This window comes from Limulus polyphemus, unplaced genomic scaffold (assembly GCF_000517525.1).
Source record: "Limulus polyphemus unplaced genomic scaffold, Limulus_polyphemus-2.1.2 Scaffold2295, whole genome shotgun sequence".
NCBI classification, from domain to species: Eukaryota; Metazoa; Arthropoda; class Merostomata; order Xiphosura; family Limulidae; genus Limulus; species Limulus polyphemus.
The window spans coordinates 8,019-32,238 of NW_013667905.1; the positions used below are offsets into that span (position 1 = coordinate 8,019).

Below are 24,220 nucleotides of genomic sequence, written 5' to 3' on the forward strand. Positions count from 1 at the left end.
TGTAAGTCCGCAGACATACTGCTGTGCCACGGGGGGGGGGGGCAGTTAAGAAGAAAGTTTAATATATATTTGAGAAAAGAGAGAGTCGTTTCTAGGCGATAGAGCAAATCAATCAGCATGTTTTCGTTTCAGCCGTGAAGTGGTACAAGTACTATCTTTATGTAAGTGTAGTGTAGTTAGCTTCATTAGTAAACACAGGCCTACAAGTTCCACACTGTTCATGCTCGCAAAAACGTTAAGGAAGAAATAAACTAATCTATAAATTATATATAAATTAATTCCTCTCAACTCCTAATCTGCGGGTTCTAATCCCCGTATCACAAAAACTGTTCGCTTTTTCAGCCATGGGGGCGTTACAATGTGACGGTCAATTCTATTATTCGTTGGTAAAAGAGTAGCCCAAGAGTTGGCGATCGATGGTGATGACTAGCTGCCTTCCCTCTAGTCTTTCACTGCTAAATTAAGGAAGGCTAGCACAGATAGCCCTGGTATAACTTTGTACGAAATTCAAAACCAAACAAACCTACGTTTTCTCACTACAGACAAAGGTTGGCTAAACGTTACGAGTAGTTTTGTGTATGCATGGTCGAGCGCTTTTGAGCCATAGCTTATTTGTGTAGATTTGTGAGTGTTCTATTGTTTTCGTTCCCATAGGCTATGTATTGGCTGCCTTTTTTTTTTCTGTGCCATCCCTACATAGGGGTCCACTACAGTTTCCCCCAATGCTGAAAGATAAAAGTAGTGTAATCCAGTAAATAAAAGTCATTTTAATATATTTTATAATTATTTCATTGCTCTGTCACTATCACTTCTGACAGATGCATAGATTTTATTCTTTAATCTTGGGCATATACCTAAAAGTGTTTATTTCTTCAATTTTACTTAAAGTTACTCAAGGGCTATCTATCTGCGTTAGCCATCCATAATATTCAAGTCATAGACTATAGGGAAGGCAACTAGTCAACATCATCCACCTCCAATTTTTGGGTTACGTTTTACCAACGAATAGTGGGATTGACTGTTACATTATAACGACCCTATGGCTGAAAAAAAGCAGGCGTGTTCGATGATGAGTTTCGATCCCACGATCTATAGATTGCTAATGGAACACCTAACCACCAAGCCATCACGCAAAAGGAAAGTGTGTACTTTGAATATTCGTGCAAATCTACTCAATAGTTACCTGTGTGGACTGTGTAGTATAGAAATATACAATAGTTTGTGTAGTATTAATATTGGTTCCAAAGTTATTATTTAGTTCAGAACACGTGAAAGTAACCACTAAAGTTTTCTTCAAATCAGCTCGCTTGTCGATATCGTATTAGACATCACTCAATTGGGCTAGGAAAAAGCCAGAAGCCATTATTCTGGCCCATTGGGTGAAATCTATAGACGAATGTCGAGAGATGGTGATCAGTCACGTGGTGACGCCATTAGGACAAAAAAAACATGATTTATTTCAAGCTAATAAATATGTTTCAAGACAGTTCTCAACAAGTGTAATTCTCCAAGATTTCGTCCCAAGTGAAGGAATCCTGAAATGCAGTGAACGTGACGACTGCAGTAAGCAGCACCCAAGATGCACTGTTTTTATGTATCTAGTCTATTTGTCATTCCTAGATTTAAACTCAGCTGGTATTAATTCATCATTGTTCTATGATAATCGTATCTTGTTGAACCTCTTCTTAAATGAAGTTCTGCAGTGAAATGAGTTTCACCTGAAAATACCACAGAATGGATAGAAACATAGAAATTTTGTACTGTAACCAAAGGTACTGGTTTATTATTGAAGTGTATACTTACTTAACTTGAACTTCTTTGATCGAGACTCTTATAAACACTTCCTTATTTTCAACAGCAAGAAGAACAAACAATCCAAAAAGAGAGTCAGTCGTTTAGGGGAACTGGCCATTTGAGAGAGTAGTTATGTCCAGAAATCCTCTCCTGAATATGAAACTTTTGTCAGTGTTGCAAAGCTCCATGACTGACAGTTCGTTACACTTCGTTGACTCATGCATAACAACCAACATCTGTTACACTCGAATGCTAGTCAATAAGGTTCTTCCATTAAGAGTCGATCTTGGTTCGAGGGCGTGGCATAGTCTAAGGATCGCCATAGACTTGTGACATCTAGTAAGTTCACGACTATTGGGGGTCTGTACAGGACTTCCAAACCAACACCAGCAAGAGAATAGCACCATGAGAAAGGGCTGAAGGCACCAGTGGTGGACATCCTCTATCAACCAGAACCATCTCACTAGCAGGTGAGATGACATGGGCTAAGTGGATTGTGAGGTAGTGGTGAGCCTCCCTAAGTTGGGATCTATATTGATAATGTAAATGCAATCCATAAAAGAGTTCGTGGTCCAACTGAGACAAGAAGTGAGTTGCTCATTGATTTGTCCTCCAAATTCTCGAGCCCTATGCCTTTAGGAATATAGGGACACTTAAACTGATGGTTTCAAGAACTTTGCAATCAGATAAGATCAAGACTTCGGCATAGAGAGAGTGTATGGTCGCACATGTGGTTCACTACTGGTGACGCCAAAATCACTCCTTTGTTGTAAGAGAATCTGGTTTTTGAAATGTTTCAGGCAGATATCTGCTTGGAATGGTGGTCTTGTAAGCAAAAGTCTCAACACTTTGTGTTGAATCTGAATGGACTATCCCTGGACTCAACCAAGTACCTGAAAAAGAAGCATATTAAAGACTGTGAAAAAGTCATCAGTGAGTTGTGCCAAAGTTTTTACCTGGTGTAAAGTGTGATCCATAGACGAGTTCAAGGCTTGAAGGAAAGAACCCCTGGAAAGCTTAACTGCTTATGTGGATGACCTAAGCCATTTACAAGGTAAACCTTATCCTGCAGTGGCTTTAGTAGATCATGAGAATACCCTCAATGATAAATTCATTGAAGAGCTACCAAATGAGATGACGCAACATCACCTAGATGTGACAGACCCTCATTAATAGAAGCAGATGCTGTTGCAACACGAATGGAAGAATCCTCCAGCAGCTGCAGTGATTTAAACCTCAGACTTACATTTTGTATCAGGATCTAAATACGCCATGAATCAATTATACACTCTTGCATACTGGAGCTGCAATGCAGCCACACTCGGTTACAGTGAAGAGGAAGAGATACCTAATCCTCCAACGATAGACATGCAGCAATATCTGCTGGTACACCCATGTGGATGTTGTTCTAAACAGAAAAGGCAAAGCACATGCTTTCTTTGTGGGGAGTTGGGTCACTTTCATATGAATTGCCCATACCTTGCCAAACAACAAGGAAGACCTGCAATCAGTTTCGACCAATGAAACAGTAGGCTTAGCAGGGCAACTAGCAAGCAGTGTATAATGCAAGTGTAGTAGTGTTGGAAAACTATAGAAGATCAAGTCAGTTCTGACTACCGACTTAGAAGAGTGTGATGAAAAATTTGCTCAAAGAAGTGTGGTGATCAGTCCAGCTCTTTCTGGACAAAGTGAATTTTCGTGTGTGTTTATTTGTATTGGCGAAAGTTAGAGTTCATGATAGATACAGAGGCAGTCAGAACATTAGTAGATCTTGCGATATATCAGGAAATTCAAGTAAAACCATATCAACATGAAACTGGCAAATGTAGAGACACTAGCTGTGAATTTAGAGACCATGCTTTGCTTATGTCTAGGGGTTTCACTTACATAATGAAAATAGTTGTTGCTGATCTTGGTTCAGACGTTGGCATTCCTAAAATGGATGTACTGCAGAGCTTATCAGTCAGCATAATTGGTGAACTGATGTTTTGTGATAAAAGCATCAAGTGCCAGGAAAAGTGACCCAAGAAACAGTAGAAAACACAAGTATATGTAAATGAGGAAATCACATTACCCCATATACACAAGCAGCGTTTCATGATTTACTGTGAACAATGTCTAATGCACTGGTGCCACGTAATTAATTATTGAATTCATGCATGAAATAGGCTGTTTCCTATCCAGAAAGAAAGTAGCATTAGCTCAAGTATTTATCTTTATGAGAGAGTATAAAATCCCATTGTTGATCAGTTGTCCAGCTGCTACCTGGAATAGTTATTGACATGGTAAGTAAATTGGAAGTAAAAATGGTAGCAGTAACACTACGGTTGTATTTGCCATTTTTCATCCAAAGGTAAATACTAGTTTACCAAAACACACGTGACATAATTAGTTAAAAATGAGTACTGTTTTGACAATTTAGACTCAACCCAGTGGCAAGAACTCAATAACTTGTTGACAGAGTATGCAAATGTGTTTATAGGATCAGATAGCTGAGTGGGTCAAATAACAGTCGCTCAATACAACATAGATAAAGGTGATGTATGTCCAATATTCAGAAAGTACTTGGTCATCTCCAGTTGTTATTCTCAAAACGAAGGAAGGCACGCCCAGGTTATGCATTGATTTTAGACAGGTGAATTCCAAAACATGCACTGATGCCTTTTCACTACTGCAAACATAAGAATGTCTGGACATTGGAAGGGGCACATTGGTTTAATACCTTGAATATGGCATCCACATATTTGCAAGCTAAACTAGATACTGAAATCAGACCCAAATGGCTTGTATGAGTTTTGTTTTATTTATTCAATTTGTGTAATGCACCCACTAACGTTGTGAAGTTAATGAAGCTTACACTTAAAGGTTTACAATGGTAGAAATTCCTGATCTATGTTGATGGTGTCTTAGTGTTTAGTCACATGGTCGAATCTGCAGCTAAGAACCTGAAAATATTATTCCATTAGATAAAAAAAGCAGTCTTTAAGCTGAAACCTATAAAATGTACAGAAAAGTGGTATTTTTCGGTCATATTATAGGAAGAAAAGGAATTTCCATGGATTCTGCTAAAATAACAGTAGTGCAAGATTAGTCTCAACCTGCGACAAAATGAGAAGCCCACAGTTTCCTTGGATTTGTCTTGTATTGCCGGCATTCGTGGCCAACTTCTCTAAGATTACCTCACCTTTATCTAGCCTTACTGATGCTGAAACACATTTCAGATTGTGTGAGGAATGTAAGCATGTGATATAGTCCCTGAAATGTGCTTTATCCAAATTCTCAGTGTTTGTAAATCTACAACAAAATTGTGAATTTCTGCTGGATGCCAACGCCAGCAATCATGGAATCAGTGCAGTGTTGTTGCAGGTGCAAGATGAAGTAGAATAAGTGACCAACACTACATGTACTGCAAAAACTTCACTTTTGAGTGGACCATGCATCAATGAAATGGATCATGAAACTTAATAACCATGAAAGAACGATAACACACTGGATAACAGCATTTCAGGTGTATGATTTAATAATACATTATCACTCAGACTTGCAACATGGAAACATAGATGAAATATTTCAGCAAATGGCAAGGCCCAGTTTGTTCTTTGATGTCCAGGTCTTGGACACTTTATTGAAGTTGAGTTCATTTCTGCTATAATGACAGACCGTAATGTAGCAGAATCCACCACTAAACGGACGCCACAAGTGATGCTTCAGGAGTCCTGGGAAGAGCAACTGAAGGATTCAGATCCAGCATGGGCATTCTTTGCTGTGAAGTAAAGAGAAACATGTTTGATGAACATAAAATGGATGCACAAATCCTATAGCACTTGTATAAACAGTTACGAGTGCAAGAAGGCTTGCTGTACCATTGTTACCAACTGCCAGGAGGTGTTCATGGGCTCTGTTGCAGCTAATGTTCCCCAGATTTCTGAGGCACAACATTCTCCTGGTTTTGTATAACCAAAAACTGAAGGACACCAAGGTGTTACACAAACTTGTGCTATTGTTCAGCAATAGTTATTCTGCTTTCATCCAAGTCTAAACATTCAGTGTTGGTGTATTAATTTGTTTTGAAGTTTGCACAAAGCTACTCGAGGGCTATCTGCACTAGCCCTCCCTAATTTATCAGTAATAGACTAAATGGAAAGCAGCTAGTCATCACCACCCACTGCCAGCTTTTGGACTACGTTTTACCAACGAATATTGGGATATACCATCACATTATAAGGTTCCTATGGCTGAAAGAGCGAGCATGTTTGATGACGAGGATTCGAAACCACAACCTGCAGATTGTGAGTCGAGTGGTTTAACCACCAGGCCATGTCAGACACGTACTGGTGTAAATACTGTATGGTTTGTGTCACTTAGAGGAAAAGTCAACCTAAGCAAAGTATATTCCAACAACGAATTATTGATTCTCCTTTGCAGAGAATAGCCCTGGATATTGCTAGACCATTTCCAGAGATGCCTAAAAGTCACTCATGATAATCAATTATTTCACCAAATGCGCATAGCCTTATCCATTGATTAATACATCTGCATAGACCATGACTAATATGCTGGCAGAGCACTGGACAGCTTGGTTTGGAGCACCTGACGAAATCCACTAAGATCAAGGAGCAAACATTAACAGCCACTTGTTGGGTGTGGTGAAGACACGAGGTTCACCTTAACATCCTCATGAAAAGTTAGTAGAAAGGGTGATATAAAATGTCAAGTGCATGCTCGCTAAGCTTGTTAACCCAAACCACAGAAATGGGATAACACTTGCTATACATCATGATGGCATACTGTGAAAAAGAACAAAGATCAACAGAATGTTCATCAAATATATTAATGTTCAGTCAAGGTTTGTTTTTTGAATGATTCTCCACCGAAAGTGGACATCCCACAGTGTACGTAAGAATATTGAAGTGATTGCGTCTCACAATAGTTGATGCTCATGGATTTGCATGTCAACAGTTAGAAAAGGCTGCCATACATCAGAAAATGTGCTATGATAAGATAGTGAAGGAACAGGTATACCGAAGTGGAAATTGTGTCATCTGTTTTAAAGGGTTCTTGTAATTATGTTACATATTTGTGCTAAAATATTTATTTTGAAGTTTGTAAAATTTTCTGTGTTAAATAGTGTGTTGTAAGTTTGTATTATTTTTGAAGTGGAATTATTTCTATTGTACCTTGTATAAGGGGTAGTCAAAACTAGGTTTTAACTTACAAAGAGTTTACCTTAGTAGTATATTCTTATTTAAGGATTTATTTCGGTATTTCGGCTAGTCAGATTTGTATTTGAAATAATGATCCTTGAAGAGACATTGTAATTATGAGATTAAAGTGTTAATTTTTGTGAGTTTGATTAGCAATATCGATGTTCAAGAGTTTTATCTGTTCTCCCTTGTTATGCTGTTAGTCTGTTCACTTTTAAAGTAAACAGTGTGTTTCTGCCTTTTTGTTTGGTTTAGTTTTTTTCCTCCTTATAATTTAGTTTTACTCTGTGTACTTGCATGTTATATATATGTTTGTGTTTTGTGTTCTTTCATTGTTAAAGGATATTTAATTTATGTAAGTACTAAAGGATTATGGCGTCCATGTTGTATGTTCTTACGAACAAGGGAATGTTAACATGCATCTTGTCTATGCTGTAAGTTTAAATTAGTTTTAAATCAAAGTTAATTATCGGCTTGGGCCAAGCCTAAATTAAGGAAGACGGGAAGTGTGGTATAGGTATATACCATAGCTTTCTTTCTTTCTGCAGTATCAATGTTTATTCTCAGCATATCATTTAGTTATAAATATGTGCAGGTTACTACAAAATATATGTCTCGCTGTCATATCAGATATCACTCTTGACCTGGGAAAATTATAGAGGTCCACTGGTCCATTTGTTGAAATCTATTGAAAATGTGACACCACCAAAAGAGATAAACTAAGATTTCTTTCAAGCTAAAAACTAGGTTTCAAGACATTCCAGGTCTGATTCTCAACATCTGCATTTCTCCAGGATTTCGTCCCATGAGAAGGAAGCCTGAAGTGGTATGCACTGATGCAGTGAAAGCAACGACTGGGAAACGGAGCAAGTGCACACACTGTATTTTTGTATTTGTTAAAGATTCTTGTCATTGTTTGTTACACATTGTGGCCAGTATATTGGTTATTCCTAGACTTAAAATCAGCTGGTACTAATTCAACATTGTTCTGTGACAACCACATCTTGTCGAACCTCCTGTTAAGCAGACTTATCCAGTGAAGGTCTATAATATAATCAGTTTTACATGAGAATACCACAGCCATTCCTAATTTTGAACTGACAGATAGAGGGAAGAAAGTAAGTGAACACCACGAACTACCAACTCTTGGGCTACTACTGTCTGATCGAATAAAGGAATTTGTGTGTCACTTCAATGGCCCAAAGAGCAGAGCGTGAATTTGCAGCAACGAGACATAAACTGCGGATCCTTGGCTTTACAGTCTCAAGCTATCCATTAGCACACCCTCAAATGACCAGAAAAAGTCACTCGTACCAGTTGTTACACTGGGCATTTTAAGCATGAGTGTATGAATGTGCATTTTTCAATGGCTTTACAATAGTTTTATTGTGAATTACCTGAAGAATTTTTTTGTCCAAGTGGAAAATATTTAACAATGAAATAAATCAAATAATTTCTCTTCTAATAGTGAAAAATAATAATATTCTAGAAAAAAATTAAAGCCCTGTTTATTTCTTGTAATCACCTCAGCCAACTAAGAAGCAATTACTTTTTGGAGGGTCAAGGTTACGAAAATCCAAAAACTCCCTATCTGTGAACATGGGGACCAATTTTTTACAATATTTTTGTTCTATAACTCTGTCAAAAAGATCGAATTTTGATTAAACTTGGTGGACATATGTAGAATATTATACTTCATTGTCCTGCCAGAAATGGTTGGTGTCCGTTGATAACGAAGGACATTAGAGACACATTTTCGTATTTTTTTAGAGCCGAATATGATTAACACTGCCTAATGGAGGTATGCGTTCTACTGAGTGCCCCTCTTGTTTTATTTGTTTTAGGAAGAAGCATAAATATATAATACATTTACATCACGAAATGATTCTCTGGTGCCTAAAACCTTATAATGCTAAATATCGGGTTTCGATACGGATACCGTGGTGTACAAAGCACAAATAACCAATTGTGTAACATTGTACTTAACAACAAACATTACGAAATTACAACTCCATCTGAGTACATCAGTTCTATTTTTTGTTGTTTTGGTTACAATCGGTGTTTGGAATTAATTGTACTGAAAGATTATTATAATTCATCATATCTTTGGTTGTTTGCATTACAACAAGGGAATGTTCAAGAGGCCCAATATACGTAAAGTGGTGTACTCAGCTGGAAAAAAGATGTACATATTCACCAAGAAGTTCATAAATAAATTGCATTTCTAAAATATACAATTAACGATATTAGGCTTAATGGTGCTTTCTTCACCAGTTTCATTGGAGAAATGTTACAAACAGTAATGTCGCGTTACGAATATCAAACATTTTCTGCTAGAATTATATTCGGCTGTTCCCTCCAACTCTGATGAATATCTAGCCGTAAGAAGAAAGATAAAACAGTTAATACCATAGATATAAATAACGCTAGATTGGCAAGTCACTACTCTTTATCATTGAGTGGCATATGCGCATGCGGCGACCATTGCTATGTGTTGAAGTTCGAATTGGCAAACAATGTAAAATGGCTGAGAGTGAAAGTCGTCCATCTAAGTCAAGACGTGAAAGAACAAATGGAACACAGTGCTATGCCATTAACTGTTACATATACTGTAACCAAGAGTCGAAGGCGGAGAGTGTTACAATCGACAAGTAAGTAAAACCGTGGAAATAGTGGCGACATCGAACTGGCGTAGATGTTTACACCTAGTTTCAATATATATGAGAGTTTTTTGGAAGGTGTTCACATACACAAGTCGGCATGACAGTTTGACAGCTTTTGATTTGAAATGCTGACAAATATTAAGTACTCATATACGTTGAAATAATCATCCTCGATATTCTAATGTTGTTTGCTGGCCAGTCAGGCAATACAGAGACGCCGCCAAAACATACACTATGTACATTCACTTTTGATGCTATCACTGAGTGCCAAGATATATCTATTTATATATATATATATGTAATGGATGAAAGAGAGTAAATTTGGGTTAATTTGTGTGGTTTAAGATAAGACTAGTATGATCAGTGACGTTATGGCTTATCTGGGAAACAATTCAAACATAGGCCTAATATTGTCAATAGACTCATTCTCACAATTACACGAGAGATTAAATTTTTGCAGGTGGCCCCTTAAAGTCCAAAATCCTTGAGCTGTCAGTATCATTATGATAGATAATCAGTATACAGTACAAGTGACCCAAAACATATTGTTGATTATGCTGTAGATAAATATATTCCTGCAGTGTTCTTGAAACTAATCCACTCTACTTAGTTGGAAAAGTTAGGTCTATGTTCTTGGTATTTCTCTACTTAATCATGTTTGTAAGATTTGTGAAATTACTCTGTGGCATACATTACCCACATGACCGTTTTCTGAAAAAACATATTTTAGGCATTGATGGAAAATTCAATTTATATTTCAATCTTTTGATTTGCTATTATAAATGCTGGTAGACTAAAATTATTGCACAATTGTAAATTTTTACAAGTTAAAAAAGGACCATTATAAACTGTATTGAAGTGTCCATAATGGGAAGATGTACTGGCCATGAAAAGTTATGAATGTACATGGTAGAATAAGACTCACAGGTACTTACTTACAGCAAATATTGGACATATATTATGGTATGCATTTGGAAGGAAAGAGCTCAGATCCAAAAAGATGTAGTAGTAGGTGAAGAGAGGGGAGGAGAACATAACTCAGTAAAAAGAGGAAAAGGGAGTCTTTAAAATAATACCATTGCTAAATCTCGTACAGTATATGTAATGCATCATTGATGAAATAGGTGTAATGATTTGTGTTACTTTTTTGTGGACGTCATGTTGTATACTGTTACGACAGCGGAAGTCACGTGACGCTGGTAACACGTGATGAGTTTCTAGAAGGATCCAGTATTTTCTAGACGCCATCTATTTTAGTATATAAGTCGGCAAATAAAGTGACGGCAATAATTGAATAGCAGACAGAGATAGAGAGGGACAATTGAGTCAAGCGCGATAGTAAGTAAAATGCGTGAATCGTTCGTTGTGAATTATAGCGTGTGTTTAAGTTAAAGTGACTGTGGAAATTAAGTGTATTGCAAAGTTGAATTGAGAATGGCTTGTGCATGCGAAAATCACGTGACTTTCAATCTAGTGTTTATATATATATATATATATATGGTTAATACGTCTATATAAAACATTCTTCAATAAATTAAGTATACTATTGTCATCTAGTGGTTATAATCGTTAACTGTAATTTTTTTTTCGATAACAATATTTCAGATTTCTATCTTAATTATCCCCTTTTACCTAATTGTGCTATTTTACTTAAATAATTTTAACAACGAATGATATAATTTTATATATATTTAATTTTATTATTAAAAACAAAGCTGCACAATGGGCTATCTGTGCTGTGCCTACTATGAGTAACGAAACAGTATTTTTAGCGTTATAAGCCTTCAGACTCTCCGCTTAGCTAACAGGGGGAAAACATTTTAACAAATAAAAACTTTCACTGTCAAAAGTTTACTTGTTATAAAAAGAAGAAGATGTAATGCTCAATATTCGCTTCTTTATGTCTAGTGCTCAACAGAAAAACTTAATTCAAGTTTTATTGTATTTTTAGAAACTTCTTAACCTAACAACTACCGGGTAGACTTTGTAACTCTTCTTACAACCTTAATACAATAGAACCAGTGGTTAACAGAATACAGCAACACACACAAAAATAACAATGTAAATTAAGCGGATTTATAAATAAATGTATTATTTTATTAATAATTGAATTTATCTCACCATTTTGTTTGTCTAAACTGGGTCTTTGGACTCAGTTGGTAGTTTCAGTTCTTACAGGAACAAATACCTTATGAAACATACTCTATGATACTCTTTCTCAGAGGTGTTATTATTATTTACCTTCATTGCTTGTAGAATAGGATAAGTAATTGTATGGTCGCCACCCATTGTCAAAGGGATGCAATCATAGAATAAAATATTTTGAATTCCTGTCTTGATGTCTTTCATTGTTTGGTGTATGTCATACATAGCTATTCGAAGATCTCCAATGTCTGCTACCTGTAGTGATTTGAACGGCATGGCACCTGGGAGATCCAATACGAACGTTAATTCACATGTTTTTACAATACTTTGCTTCCTTCTAACCACGCGAATTTTTGTATTAAACTTCTACAATCACAAGATTAAAAGTAACTCCAAGTATATTATTATTGACGCACGTTTTTCAATAAGAAAATTAATATTGCTTACTTCTGTGGACGCGAATTTTTGTATTAAACTTCTACAATCACAAGATTAAAAGTAACTCCAAGTATATTATTATTGACGCACGTTTTTCAATAAGAAAATTAATATTGCTTACTTCTGTGGACGTGAATTTTTTTATTAAACTTCTATAATCATAAGATTAAAAGTAACTCCAAGTATATTATAACTGACGCCTGTTTCCTAATAAGAAAATTAATAATGCTTACTTCTATTGACGCGAATTTTTTTATTAAATTTCTACAATCATAAAATTAAAAGTAACTCCAAGTATATTATAATTGGTGTATGACTTCTAAACATAAAATTAATGTTGCAAGGTTGAATATAATTACGATGATAAATACAAAATAACCAAGTTAATGTTAAGACTTCAGTCGTCGGTTTTTAACTATTAAGGGAATGTCTAGAAAAAAAATCATTTTGTCTTCGTGATCCATTATGTACAATGATTATACAGAATCTGATAAAAATTCACGTATTGATAAACGATGCTTTTATGGGTCTTCTTTTAATTTAAATAACTTGATTTCATAAAAACAATTTATTTTTAGAAAATAAAAAATAATTTTCTGTGATAGACATTGAAATATAGTTCGATTTTTATTATGGAGAAAAATACTTCAAGTTAGAAATGTAATTTCACAACATGTATTGAGTTTGTTATACAAATACGAGTAATATTGTTTGTCATAGTCAGTTTGTAACAGAATGTAATGGTTGCACCAGAAAACTGCAGAAACTCATACTCTTAAGTCCCAGTGTTCTTAGCCCTACGGTTACCTATTATTGATTATTCTTTATAGGTGCTGAATAAATATTAACATAGAGAATAAATGCTTTAGTTAAATAAGAGTAATATTGTTTGTCATAGTCAGTTTGTAACAGAATGTAATGGTGGCACCAGAAAACTGCAGAAACTCATACTCTTAAGTCCCAGTGTTCTTAGCTCTACAGTTACCTATTATTGATTATTCTTTATAGGTGCTGAATAAATACTAACATAGAGTATAAATGATTTAGTTTTTTGTTTTTGTTTTCAAGCACAAAGCTACACAAAGAGCTATTTGTACACTGCCCCCCCCCCGCAAATATCTAAACCCGATTTTTAGCGTTATAAGCCCTCAGACGTACCTCTGTGTCAACGGGGAGGACGAGTATAAAAACATTGGATGTCTTATCACAGATATTGAAAATAGGCAAATTGAATTTTAAGTATAACACTTTATTATTTTTAAAACATATTGTTTTATTAATTCAATTCAATTGCACAAATATTAGGGAAACAATTTATCGCTAAATAAAAAAAAGCCATGTAGAGCTGGCTACTGAATTTGAAAAATGGAACCAAACAAGATAGGGATGGAAGTGGACATATCACTTGATTCGGCTAATAATCACATAGCAAACTAAGCCGTCTCGACTTAACATGGAGAATAAAAATCCTACATTACTGGCTTCTTCACTTTGTCTATCAAAAGCTTGGTGTTTGAATAGAATCTCAGCTTTCGTCATTAAACCTTTCTTTTAGTTCACTTTAGAATACTACTTTTATGATTATTTGATAATAGAGTAACATTTTACGATTGGAAATTCTGTTTCTATTTGTTTTGTCAGTGAGGAAGCCAGTAATGTAGGGAGTTTATTCTCCATGTAAAGTAGAGACAGATTAGTCTGCTATGTGATCAAGTAATATGTCCACTTCCATCCCTATCTTGTTTGATTACTTTTTTTTTTCAAGTTCAGTAGCCAGCCCTACATAGCTTTCTTATTAGTGACAAATTTTTCTCCTAATACTTGTTTGTCTATTTTTTTATAATATGGCGTACGTGTATTCTAAAGCTATTTAAGTTTTGCATAGAATAATAAAAAAAATAGATAGTCAAAGATCGTGAAAATTATTTCGCTCTATCAAATGATGATAAAATTATAGTTACTGATAGAACTAGGTAGGCGCTAAATCTGTTGAAGAAAGATGCTGATATACGAAAATAAAAAAAAAAATCTCAGTTTTGGCTATTCACCAGTTTCGACATTGGGACGCCCTAGATAGCTAAAAAGCGGCATATACACCAGAGAAATAGTGACTATGCCAACATTGCCAAGTAGCTCTTTATATATAGCTTCTGATGACATGTAGAGAAGAAAATCCAGACGACTTTTGTATTGCTTTAATACGGGGGTCTGTGCCATCCCTACATAAAGAGTGCTAATGCAGTCTCCGATTATTAGATCTTCACATGCCTGAATCGATTGAAACTTGCCTAACACGCTAGGATCACATTACATGGTAACTAATTCTTTATTAACTTTTAAAAAATACAATAAAAACATAAATAATTCCTACTAACAAAGTTCACAACTAAAACAATATTTTATTTACTGATGACTCTCTAGAAAACATAATATTATAATCACCTGTACTTCCATTAAGAGGACGTAACATTACAGATTCCGTGCGTATCTGTCTTGGTCCAAACCTAGCCCCAGATCTGTTGGAGGTACCATTGTCAAACGGAACTCCAGTAAAACAGACATCTAGTCCTGAATACAGAAAGGAAAATATTATATTATATTATGAAATATTATAATGTACTCCTGACTCACTCGATTATTCTATCTCTTTGTAGACAATACGACTCATACTGATAAAACAGCTCAGAATACCTTTTTCAATTAATTTCGTAAGTTACGAGTGAAATGAACAGTAGTTTTAGAACCCCTACCTCCAAACGGACACCTTTTTAGAGATATTATTAGAAGTGTATGCTTTCCAGTATTTGAACGTATATATAAATGGACTGCTTAGTATCTTTGGGATTGAACCAGAAGCTAAACTATTCTGTTCCTAGCCTAAATTTTAAACGTGTGAAAAAGAACATAAAAACAGTTATTGATGCATGCTATAATACCTACAAAATTCTGCATTCGGGAAAAATAGTAGATATTTTAAATCAAGAATTGCCCGTTTAGAAAAAATTATCACACTTGATTTCGTAAAAAAAAAAAAAATGATGGGACGATGATTCTCTAGATCGTTTTTTTTTCTTTGTCAACAAATAACAGTACAAACCACACTAAACTCAAACTACTGCATACATTTTAATCCAATAAAAATGCAGGCTTCCTGTAAAATATTAGTGAATTGGAAACATGCAAACCTAAATTAACATCTTCCTCTTCAGTAGCTTTATATGTGAGGAGTGAATTGCATCCTGTTGAGTTAGAGCATATTAAAGAAAATAGCACCGAGGTTGAGTCAGTTAGGGTTAGTAGATATGAAGGGAGAAGTCTTGTAATTGGGATTAGTTATAGACCACCAGGTCAGAGGGTGAAAGTTAATGATAAACTGTATAATGATATGAGAATGGAAGCTGAAAAAGATGTTGTTATTATGGGAGATTTTAATTTCAGGGGTATTGATTGGGAAAATTTCGAGTCTGACAGTGAGGGGGATAGGTTTTTGGAAATTGTTCAGGATACTTTTATACACCAACTGGTGATGGAACCTACAAGAGAAGAAGCTATATTAGATTTAATATTAGCATCCGATGTGAATATGATTGACAGAGTTGTGGTTGGTAAGCATTTAAGTAGAAGCGACCATTGCACTATTAAGTTTGGAATTTTACTACATGTAGAATTGAGGAAGAATAGTACCATGATTCCAAATTTCAGGAAAGTCAATTTTGGTGGAATGAGACATGATCAGGCTTCTGTATATTGGACTAAAGAGTTGGGAGGGGATTTTGAACAGATGTGGGAAGCATTAAGGAAAAATTTATTATGCATACAGAACATACGTATTCCCTACAGCAAAAAAAAAAGGCAACGGAGCGGAATAAGCCAGTATGGTTTAGTAAAAGTTTAAGAGATCATATTAGGGATAAACGTAATATATTCAAGAAATTTAAACTTACTGTAAATAATAAGAACTTGGAGGACTATAGGAAATCCAGAGAGCTGGTTAAAAAGGAAGTTAAATGAGCAAACAATGTATATGAAAGAAGGTTGGCTAAGAGAGTTAAATCAAACAATAAGAAATGCTTTAGGTATATGATGGGCAAGCAAAATGTTAGGATGGGGATTAGGCCTCTTAAAATTGATAGTGGTGAGCTCATCTCTGAAGATTATAAGATGGTAAACTTATTAAATTATATGTTCTCTTCCGTTTTTACGAAGGAAGATACAAGTATTATGCCTCAATCAGAGGATTATAAGCTGGTAAACTTATTAAATTATATGTTCTCTTCCGTTTTTACGAAAGAAGATACAAGTATTATGCCTCAATCAGAGCACTTAATGTATGGAGAAAATATTGATGTAAAATATATCATTTTAAGTTCTGAAATTGTAAGAGAAAAGTTGGGAAACATAAAAATTGATAAATCCCCCTGGAGCAGACAACTTTTATCCTAGAGTTTTAGAGGAACTTAAAGATTTTATTTGTGAACCGCTAGCTAATATTTTTTATGGGTCATTGAGTAGTAGAAGAAAATTAAAATATTGGAAGTTGGCTAATGTTAGTCCAATATTTAAAGGAGGTGATAAACATTGTCCAGGCAATTATAGGCCAGTTAGTCTTACACCAGTAGTTGGAAAGTTTTTGGAGAGTGTGATTAAAGATGCATTGCAGAGTTACTTAAAGCAGTTTGATATAGTGTCAAAGAGCCAGCATGGTTTCACTAAGGGAAAGTCTTGTTTAACAAATCTTCTGACATTCTTTGAGGATGTTACTGCAAGAATTGATGAAGGAAATACTGTGGATTTGGTTTACCTTGGTTTTCAGAAAGCGTTTGATAAGGTGCCTCACAAAAGACTTGTTACAAAAATTAAATATGTGGGTGTGAGGGAAATGTTATTAAATTGGATAGAAAATTAGCTGGAGAGTAGAAAGCAGAGAGTAGTAATAAATGGAGTTAGATCTGACTGGATTACAGTTACAAGCAGTGTGCCTCAGGGTTCTGTGTTGGGTCCTCTGCTGTTTGTGATTCATATTAATGATATTGACTCTGGAGTGATTAACAAAATTTTGAAGTTTACAGATGGCAAAGATTTTTGGGATGGCTAACTGTATCAATAATGCTGCAGACTTACGGGGAGATTTAGATCATTTGATGCATTGGGCCAATACGTGACAGATGATGTTTCACAATTCAAATTACTGTTACAATTTAAATGGGAATACGTCAAATACTGTGGTTTAAGAAATAAGATCTTGATGTTGTGATAAAAAAATCCATTAAATCATCTAAATGGTGTATTGTAGTTAGCAATAGGGCTATTAGGATTCTAGGTAGCATCTATAGAAATATTGAAAGAAGATATTATTGCTTCACTGTATAGATCACTTGTAAGTCCTCATTTAGAGTACTGTGTACAATTTTGGGCTCCCTTCCTCAAGAACGACATTGAATTGTTGGAGAAGGTTAAGAGAAGAGCTACTAGGACGATACCTGGGATGGTGGGATTGTCCTATGAGGAGAGACTAAAATCTCTAAACAAGTTTTCTCTGGAAAGGAGAGGGGTCAGAGTGGATTTGATTGAGGTGTTTAAGATTATTAAGGGTATTGATAATATAGATCCATCAAACTTTTATGTGTTTAGCACTGAAAACAATAGGACAAGGAGTCATAAATTCAAATTTTGGCAGTGTTGGAGTCATCTGAAGTTTATACAGTATTACTTTTCAAATAGGATGGTTAGCTTTTGGAATGAGCTGCTTTCAAGGGCGGTGATGGCAGAAAATTTATTTGACTTCAAGAAAAGATTGGATTAATACATGAATAGTAACGGATGGTTATAGTTGGGAGCTGGAAGGACATCCTTGATGGGCTAATAAGCTTCTGTTTGTCCCTTTGAAATTTTATGAATTTATGAAATGTGCTATGTATTTACACAGTTTTCTCTATATGTATTATAATTTATTGTAAATACACCCTGTACTTTTGCCCGGCAACCCAATCACAGCCTTGATAATAGTGACAGATCTTCTTGTATTTTGCATGGTTGTCACACACTGTATCCTAGCGAACTAGTTTGGTTACACACTTACACCAAAATTAAAATAAGTTATGTCTTCTCAGTATCTGAAGTCGATGTTGATTAATGCACATAAAACACAACAAACAGCAAGAGGTTTTTACTCTAATACAATAATATACACTTTAAAACTACACTATGCTGAAAAATTAAAAGCATGAAATACATTTAAATACAATTATAAAATTGTCATAAGTTACATGCATGTTTCACGGATCCCGTTGTGAGAATGTATGGCTATTTCGGCGCATTTTGCAAGTGCTACTTGCCATGGAAAGGCAGTACCTCCATTTTGTCTTCACCTCCAGGTTCGAGCCTTGTTGATTTGTTATCTATATTATGGCTTCGTTTTTGTTTATTATTGTATATAAACGTGTTAGAATATTGATAGTGAAGGTTTTTGAGATAAATAGAGGTTATCAGAGCTGTTCAGCTTTGAATTAGGCAAATACATACGTAAGTGGTTCATATTGAGAAGGTTATTAGACAAATGGTCTATACAGTAGACAGTCTGCACAAAGTGAACTACACTTCATAATGACCATTGGCTACATAACATGATCATTAGGTATCGACAATCCATTGTACATTGGCTCAATATGGAGTTCAGGACAGCAACTTGACTGATTAGTAGTGACTAAGGAAGGCACAGACTTCATGTTCCCAACTTAAGGTCGAGAGCATTTACTTCAGCCTGTAGTTCATCACCTATGTGGCCTTTGGATGTAAGCAAAGCGCAGTGTTTTAAAAATGTCAAAAGTATTTGAGATAGTTGTAGGAAACTTTAAAATTCAATTCCACTGACTCTAACTAATGCTACAAGAAAATCCATGCACGATTTTATTGGTTCATTGTGTTTTATATTTTGAATTCGTTTAAGTCACGCAGGACTATTAAATTGATTTTGTTGTTGTATTTGCTTTTTTGTGCCATTTTGACTACATAACCAGCAACGTATTCTACAGCTTTTTATTCAGAGGGAAAAAGTAGTGCCAAATTTGGTGCATCTTCGTAATCATGGTCATCCTGTATAGGCTCACGAACTTCATCAAACACGTTTAACACATCTGTAGAAGGCTAAGAGAGCTGAGGGTACGACAGTATCCCTTGGCTTGAAGTGCTTCCTATTATATACAATAGTTTCGATTTTGTTCAATGATTTCCAGCACTTCCACTACAGAAATTATTTCATCGTTAATGCTAGGAAATGTCATATAATCTCTTGTGACATCGAAAATTTTATGTTTCATCCAGGACAGTACAGTTTTTGTTACTTTTATTTCATGACATATGAGCATTGTTTTATATGTTGCTGTGAACTGTCTAACAGTGGTGTTATTACAACCCCAATATAACCTAAAAACAACAACAACAACAAAAAAGAGTTCCAAGTGACCCTAGCTTAATTTACATGTGAAAAAATACTTCAAGGAGGGTGAAGATACTGATACTAGCTCTGATGATGGTAACTAAGATACCGAAACTAGTCGGCTGTATAACTAATAATAAATAAATTTTATTGTGCTCTTCATTGTGTCAAAAAAAATGTTGTTGTTTTTTTTTGTTTTTTACTCTTTAATATTTCTTATTTTCTAAAATTTTCAAAATTTCTAACATTCCGATACATTTGGCACATGTGAAGTATTTATAGCATGCTGATGATCTACTTAATCTTCTTGTGCTAGTTACACACGGTAAACGTTTGTCGCAATTTGGTATTTTTAGTCTTTCCCATGAACAATGTCTCTTGAGAATTTTTAAGACTTGTGTTAATATATTTTTTGTGCCATAAGCCGTGAAGAGGTTTAAAAATACCTGAACACTCCATTTCCTTTTTTGTAATTAGATGACCAGATGACATATTAGATTAATAAATGCACTTTGGGACAATTAATTTAAAGTTGTCGATTTTCTCAGCTTTTTCTACATTTTCTTTTCCTTAGCATCTCTCAACTGTTTGAAGTGAGTACGTCTTTCATCTGTGTACCAGATGAATGAATTGTGTTTGTCTGATTTTGGTGGCCCCGCATGGTGGGGTGGTTAGGTCGCTCGACTCGTAATCTGTCACACCAAACATGCTCGCTCTTTCACCAGTAGGAGCATTATAATGTGAAGGTTAATCCCACTATTCGTTGGTAAAAGAATAGCCCCAAGAATTGACGGTGGGTGGTGATGACTAGCTGCCTTCCCTCTAGTCTTACACTGCTAAATTAGGGACGGCTAGCGCAAATAGCCCTCGTGTAGCTTTGCGTGAAATCCATAACAAACTGTCTTTTGTACTATTAAGTAACATGTTTTTGTACTATTAAGTAACATGTTTTTGTTTTGTTGGCAAATTTATGCGATATTTCTTTCCTCTGTAGAGTCAAGTCAGAATTCAGGTTAACTCTATGATACATATTCTCTGAAACTTCTACTCAAAAGGGTACTATTCTTGCCTATAGGAAGTGAGTGCACCTTATAATACTTCAAGTGCACTCATATTCCCATAACTCTTCTCTGCGAATAAATGGTGCTCCTAAAATGTTCTATAATTCATCTTTCTTGTTCATTTGGTCATAGAACAAGTGAAATTATGTCTAATAGCATTATCCACAATCACATGACATATAATAGAATAATTAATCTAAAAATCTGATACTTATCAAATGTTTTTTTTCTCATATAATTTGATATTCGCCTACTCTATGCACAGTATAAAAAACAACAGCATAAAACATTCTTTCGTTTGCGGTGATGGATTCAAATTGAACAAATATCTGTATGTATGCATATAATAGAATAATTAATCTAAAAATCTGATACTTATCAAATGTTTTTTTTTTTTCATATACTTTGATATTCGCCTACTCTATGCACAGTATAAAAAACAACAGCATAAAACATTCTTTCGTTTGCAGTGATGGATTCAAATTGAACAAATATCTGTATGTATGCAAATAAAAAAGGGGCTGAAGAAAGAAATACTATTTCTTTAACTATTTGTTTTTCGCACAATTAATATACTTCTTAGATAAATCTACTTGGTCTAATTACCAAAATCGAATCTGGGCATCCCCAGAAAGTTTTCCGTGGGGGCAAAGTCAAAATCAAAGGACGATGGATCCGCCTTTAAAGTTTTGCCATTATGGTCAAGATAATAGGCAAGCTCCCACAGTCAGATTTGATGGGTTTAATATTTGTAAGGTTAGTTTAAGCCATACTGCAGTAAATTTTGGTTGACTCTGACCACGCTGTCTCATGGGATGTTTGATAACCTGCTGCCAGTATTACCGGCAGGTGGCAACAGGTTGGCCCTGATGGCACTGTGTCAGGGCTCAGGGGATGTCTTTGATGACCTGATTGATAATAGCCATGTCCAATATATCCAAGAATCCGCTTTGGTTGTGACGTTTTTCAATATTTAGCTACAGGGTAGGTATCTAGAAATTTTAAGTAAAGTTGATTACAAACGTCGCGACTTTTATTAGAATTGAAAATTAAATGTAGTAAGTAGTGTGAAATTGTGAAGTGAATACAAAACTTGTAAATATAGATATATATATATATGTGTGTGTTGAATGAATAAAGAAAAAATATGTTTCTCATTTTCCAGGTGGGCAAGTTCCGCCTTGCCCCTCCCTCTACGAACGCCCATGAAAGGGAGGTAGCTCGCTCTCCGATCTATCATGGTACGAAGACAAGCATTGTGGTCAAAGATTAGAAACTGTTAAAGGCTGTGGTATCTACACACACATCTACACCAACGTTATCTTATATACAAGTACTAGTACAACTAAATATTGTTTGTTTGTTTTCTTATTAAGCGCAAAGCTACATAATGGACTATCTTTGCTCTGCTTTGTTTGTTTGTTTGTTTGTAATTAAGCACAAAGCTACACAATGGGCTATCTGTGCTCTGCCCACCACGGGTATCGAAACCCGGATTCTAGCGTTGTAAGTCCGCAGATATACTGTGCTACTGGGGGGGGTGGCTTTGCTCTGCCCACTGCGGGTATCGAAAACCAATTTTAAGCATTATTAGCCCTCAGACTTACCGCTGAGCAACACAGGGCATCACACAGGCATGTTCTATACGTTTATAAAATATATACGGTTAAAAATTAAAGAATACAAAATATGCACAAAAATCTGTAATAGCTAGTTTCATAACCCTCGTATTACTATAAGCAGATGCCTTATCTCTTGGTTTACTGCACGCGCTCTGAAGTTTGTATTTCTAAATAGCATATGCTAAGATAAATGTAATAAGGAAAAATACATTATTTAAATATCCAAATATATATTTAAGTTCGAAACTTTAAGACTTACCTTCAGCTGAATTTTGTACGGGTAAACGCATAAACGACGCTATTCCAGCAGGCCGTGCAAGATCGCTCGACGCCGATGGAGGCTGGTTGAATGTTTTGCTACAACGAGACTTATAACTGCAACTAATACATCGCTTAGATGAAGTCAAAATGTCAGCATGCGTTTGATTTAGAGTTCTTGACATAAATGATACGAAATTGTTGTGTTTGGAGTTAGATACATAGCGTAAAGATAATTTAAAATTAATAAAGAGAACCATCTTTAATGATTTTGCCTAATTGTGCGCCACCTACCAATTCTTCGTTTCTGCTGCAAACAAAGAGAAAGTCTCGTACGATTTTTATCAGAGTACTAACGTAATGGATTTTTCGCTTGCTAATTATCTTCACTTTATTATCTAATATACAGTTTTAAAACTATTAAAACCAAGGCTTATCACTTTCTTTCACAATAATTATGTATGTATTTAAGTTTTTTTTTTTTAACTTAATCTAGCACATCGCTAGGAGAATATAAGATTTCATAAGTATGCTTTTTTCTGAGATACGTCCTAATTAACCATACAAGTGAATAAACAAAGATGAGGCTACATATATAAGGTATTTTAAAGGTAACTTAAAACTGTTTTGGTAGCGTGTTTATTTTGCGAACACAAGTTCAAAGCGTTATGATTATTTGTGTTCAGATAATAAATTTATATTTTGTTTTGTTTTTTGCTAATTAATTCACATTATCGTGAAAAATATTAATGTTTTACAAATTCAAACTTATAATATGAGGAATAAAGAGAACTTTTAACAAATTTCATATAATATGCCCCTTTTGAACAACTGTGCAGGAGGGTGAAATATTAGGGGATGGCGAGAGGGGGGATGATATTGTTGAGTATCTGCTCATTTGTTAATTTCCGGTAAAAATTCATTCCGAGGAACTTAATTAAATCTAGTTTATTCTTTCTCGATACAACTTTGGAATACATAGAATTTTCACAGTCACTTTAAACTTAACAACCTTTATAACACACGCTATAAATAACAGTGATTCATACACTTTACTTACAATGCCTTCTGTTCGCTTGACTCAATTATCTCTATCTTCAATCTATCTACATATCTATCTCTCGCTGGCTTTATTTGCCGAGCTTATATACTAAAAAAGAGGGCGCCTGGCAAACACTCAGGCATTCGCGGGTTCCTCTATAAGTCATGACTCTTCTAGAAACTCCAGCGCGCATGCTCCCAACGTCGAGTGACTTCCGCTGTCGTAACAATATTAATTTAATATTCTGAATTCACTGCGCTCAGCAATCAATTGTAAATTATATTGGTGCGACAGCGGTAGTCACGTGACGCTGGTAACACGTCATGATATTCTAAAAGGAACGGGGAACATCACGAATAATCCAGTATATGCTAGGCGCCCTCTATTCCTGTATATAAGTATGCCGGATAACGTGAGACAAATTAATCGGAACTGAATTGCAGACAGGCAGAGATAAAGACGGACAATTGAGTCAAGCGTGGTAATGACCGTAAGTAAGTGCGTGAATCATTGTGAATTATAGCGTATGTTTAAAAGTGACTGTGGAAATTAAGTTTT

The 24,220-nt window shown here is 35.2% G+C and overlaps 1 protein-coding gene across 1 annotated transcript in view; it reads right to left on the reverse strand.

Annotated features, from left to right (window-relative positions):
* Positions 1 to 22,935, reverse strand: part of LOC106466539 (agmatinase, mitochondrial-like) — a 25,569-nt gene extending 2,634 nt beyond the window's left edge. The window contains exons 1-3 of the mRNA XM_013926830.2: positions 22,622 to 22,935; positions 14,687 to 14,812; positions 11,903 to 12,087 (exon numbers count right to left, since the gene is read on the reverse strand). Coding sequence (XP_013782284.2) covers positions 11,903 to 12,087; positions 14,687 to 14,812; positions 22,622 to 22,880 — 570 coding nt within the window. The 5' untranslated portion in view covers positions 22,881 to 22,935. The remainder of the gene's footprint in view (positions 1 to 11,902; positions 12,088 to 14,686; positions 14,813 to 22,621) is intronic.
* Positions 22,936 to 24,220: the final 1,285 nt, after the last annotated feature.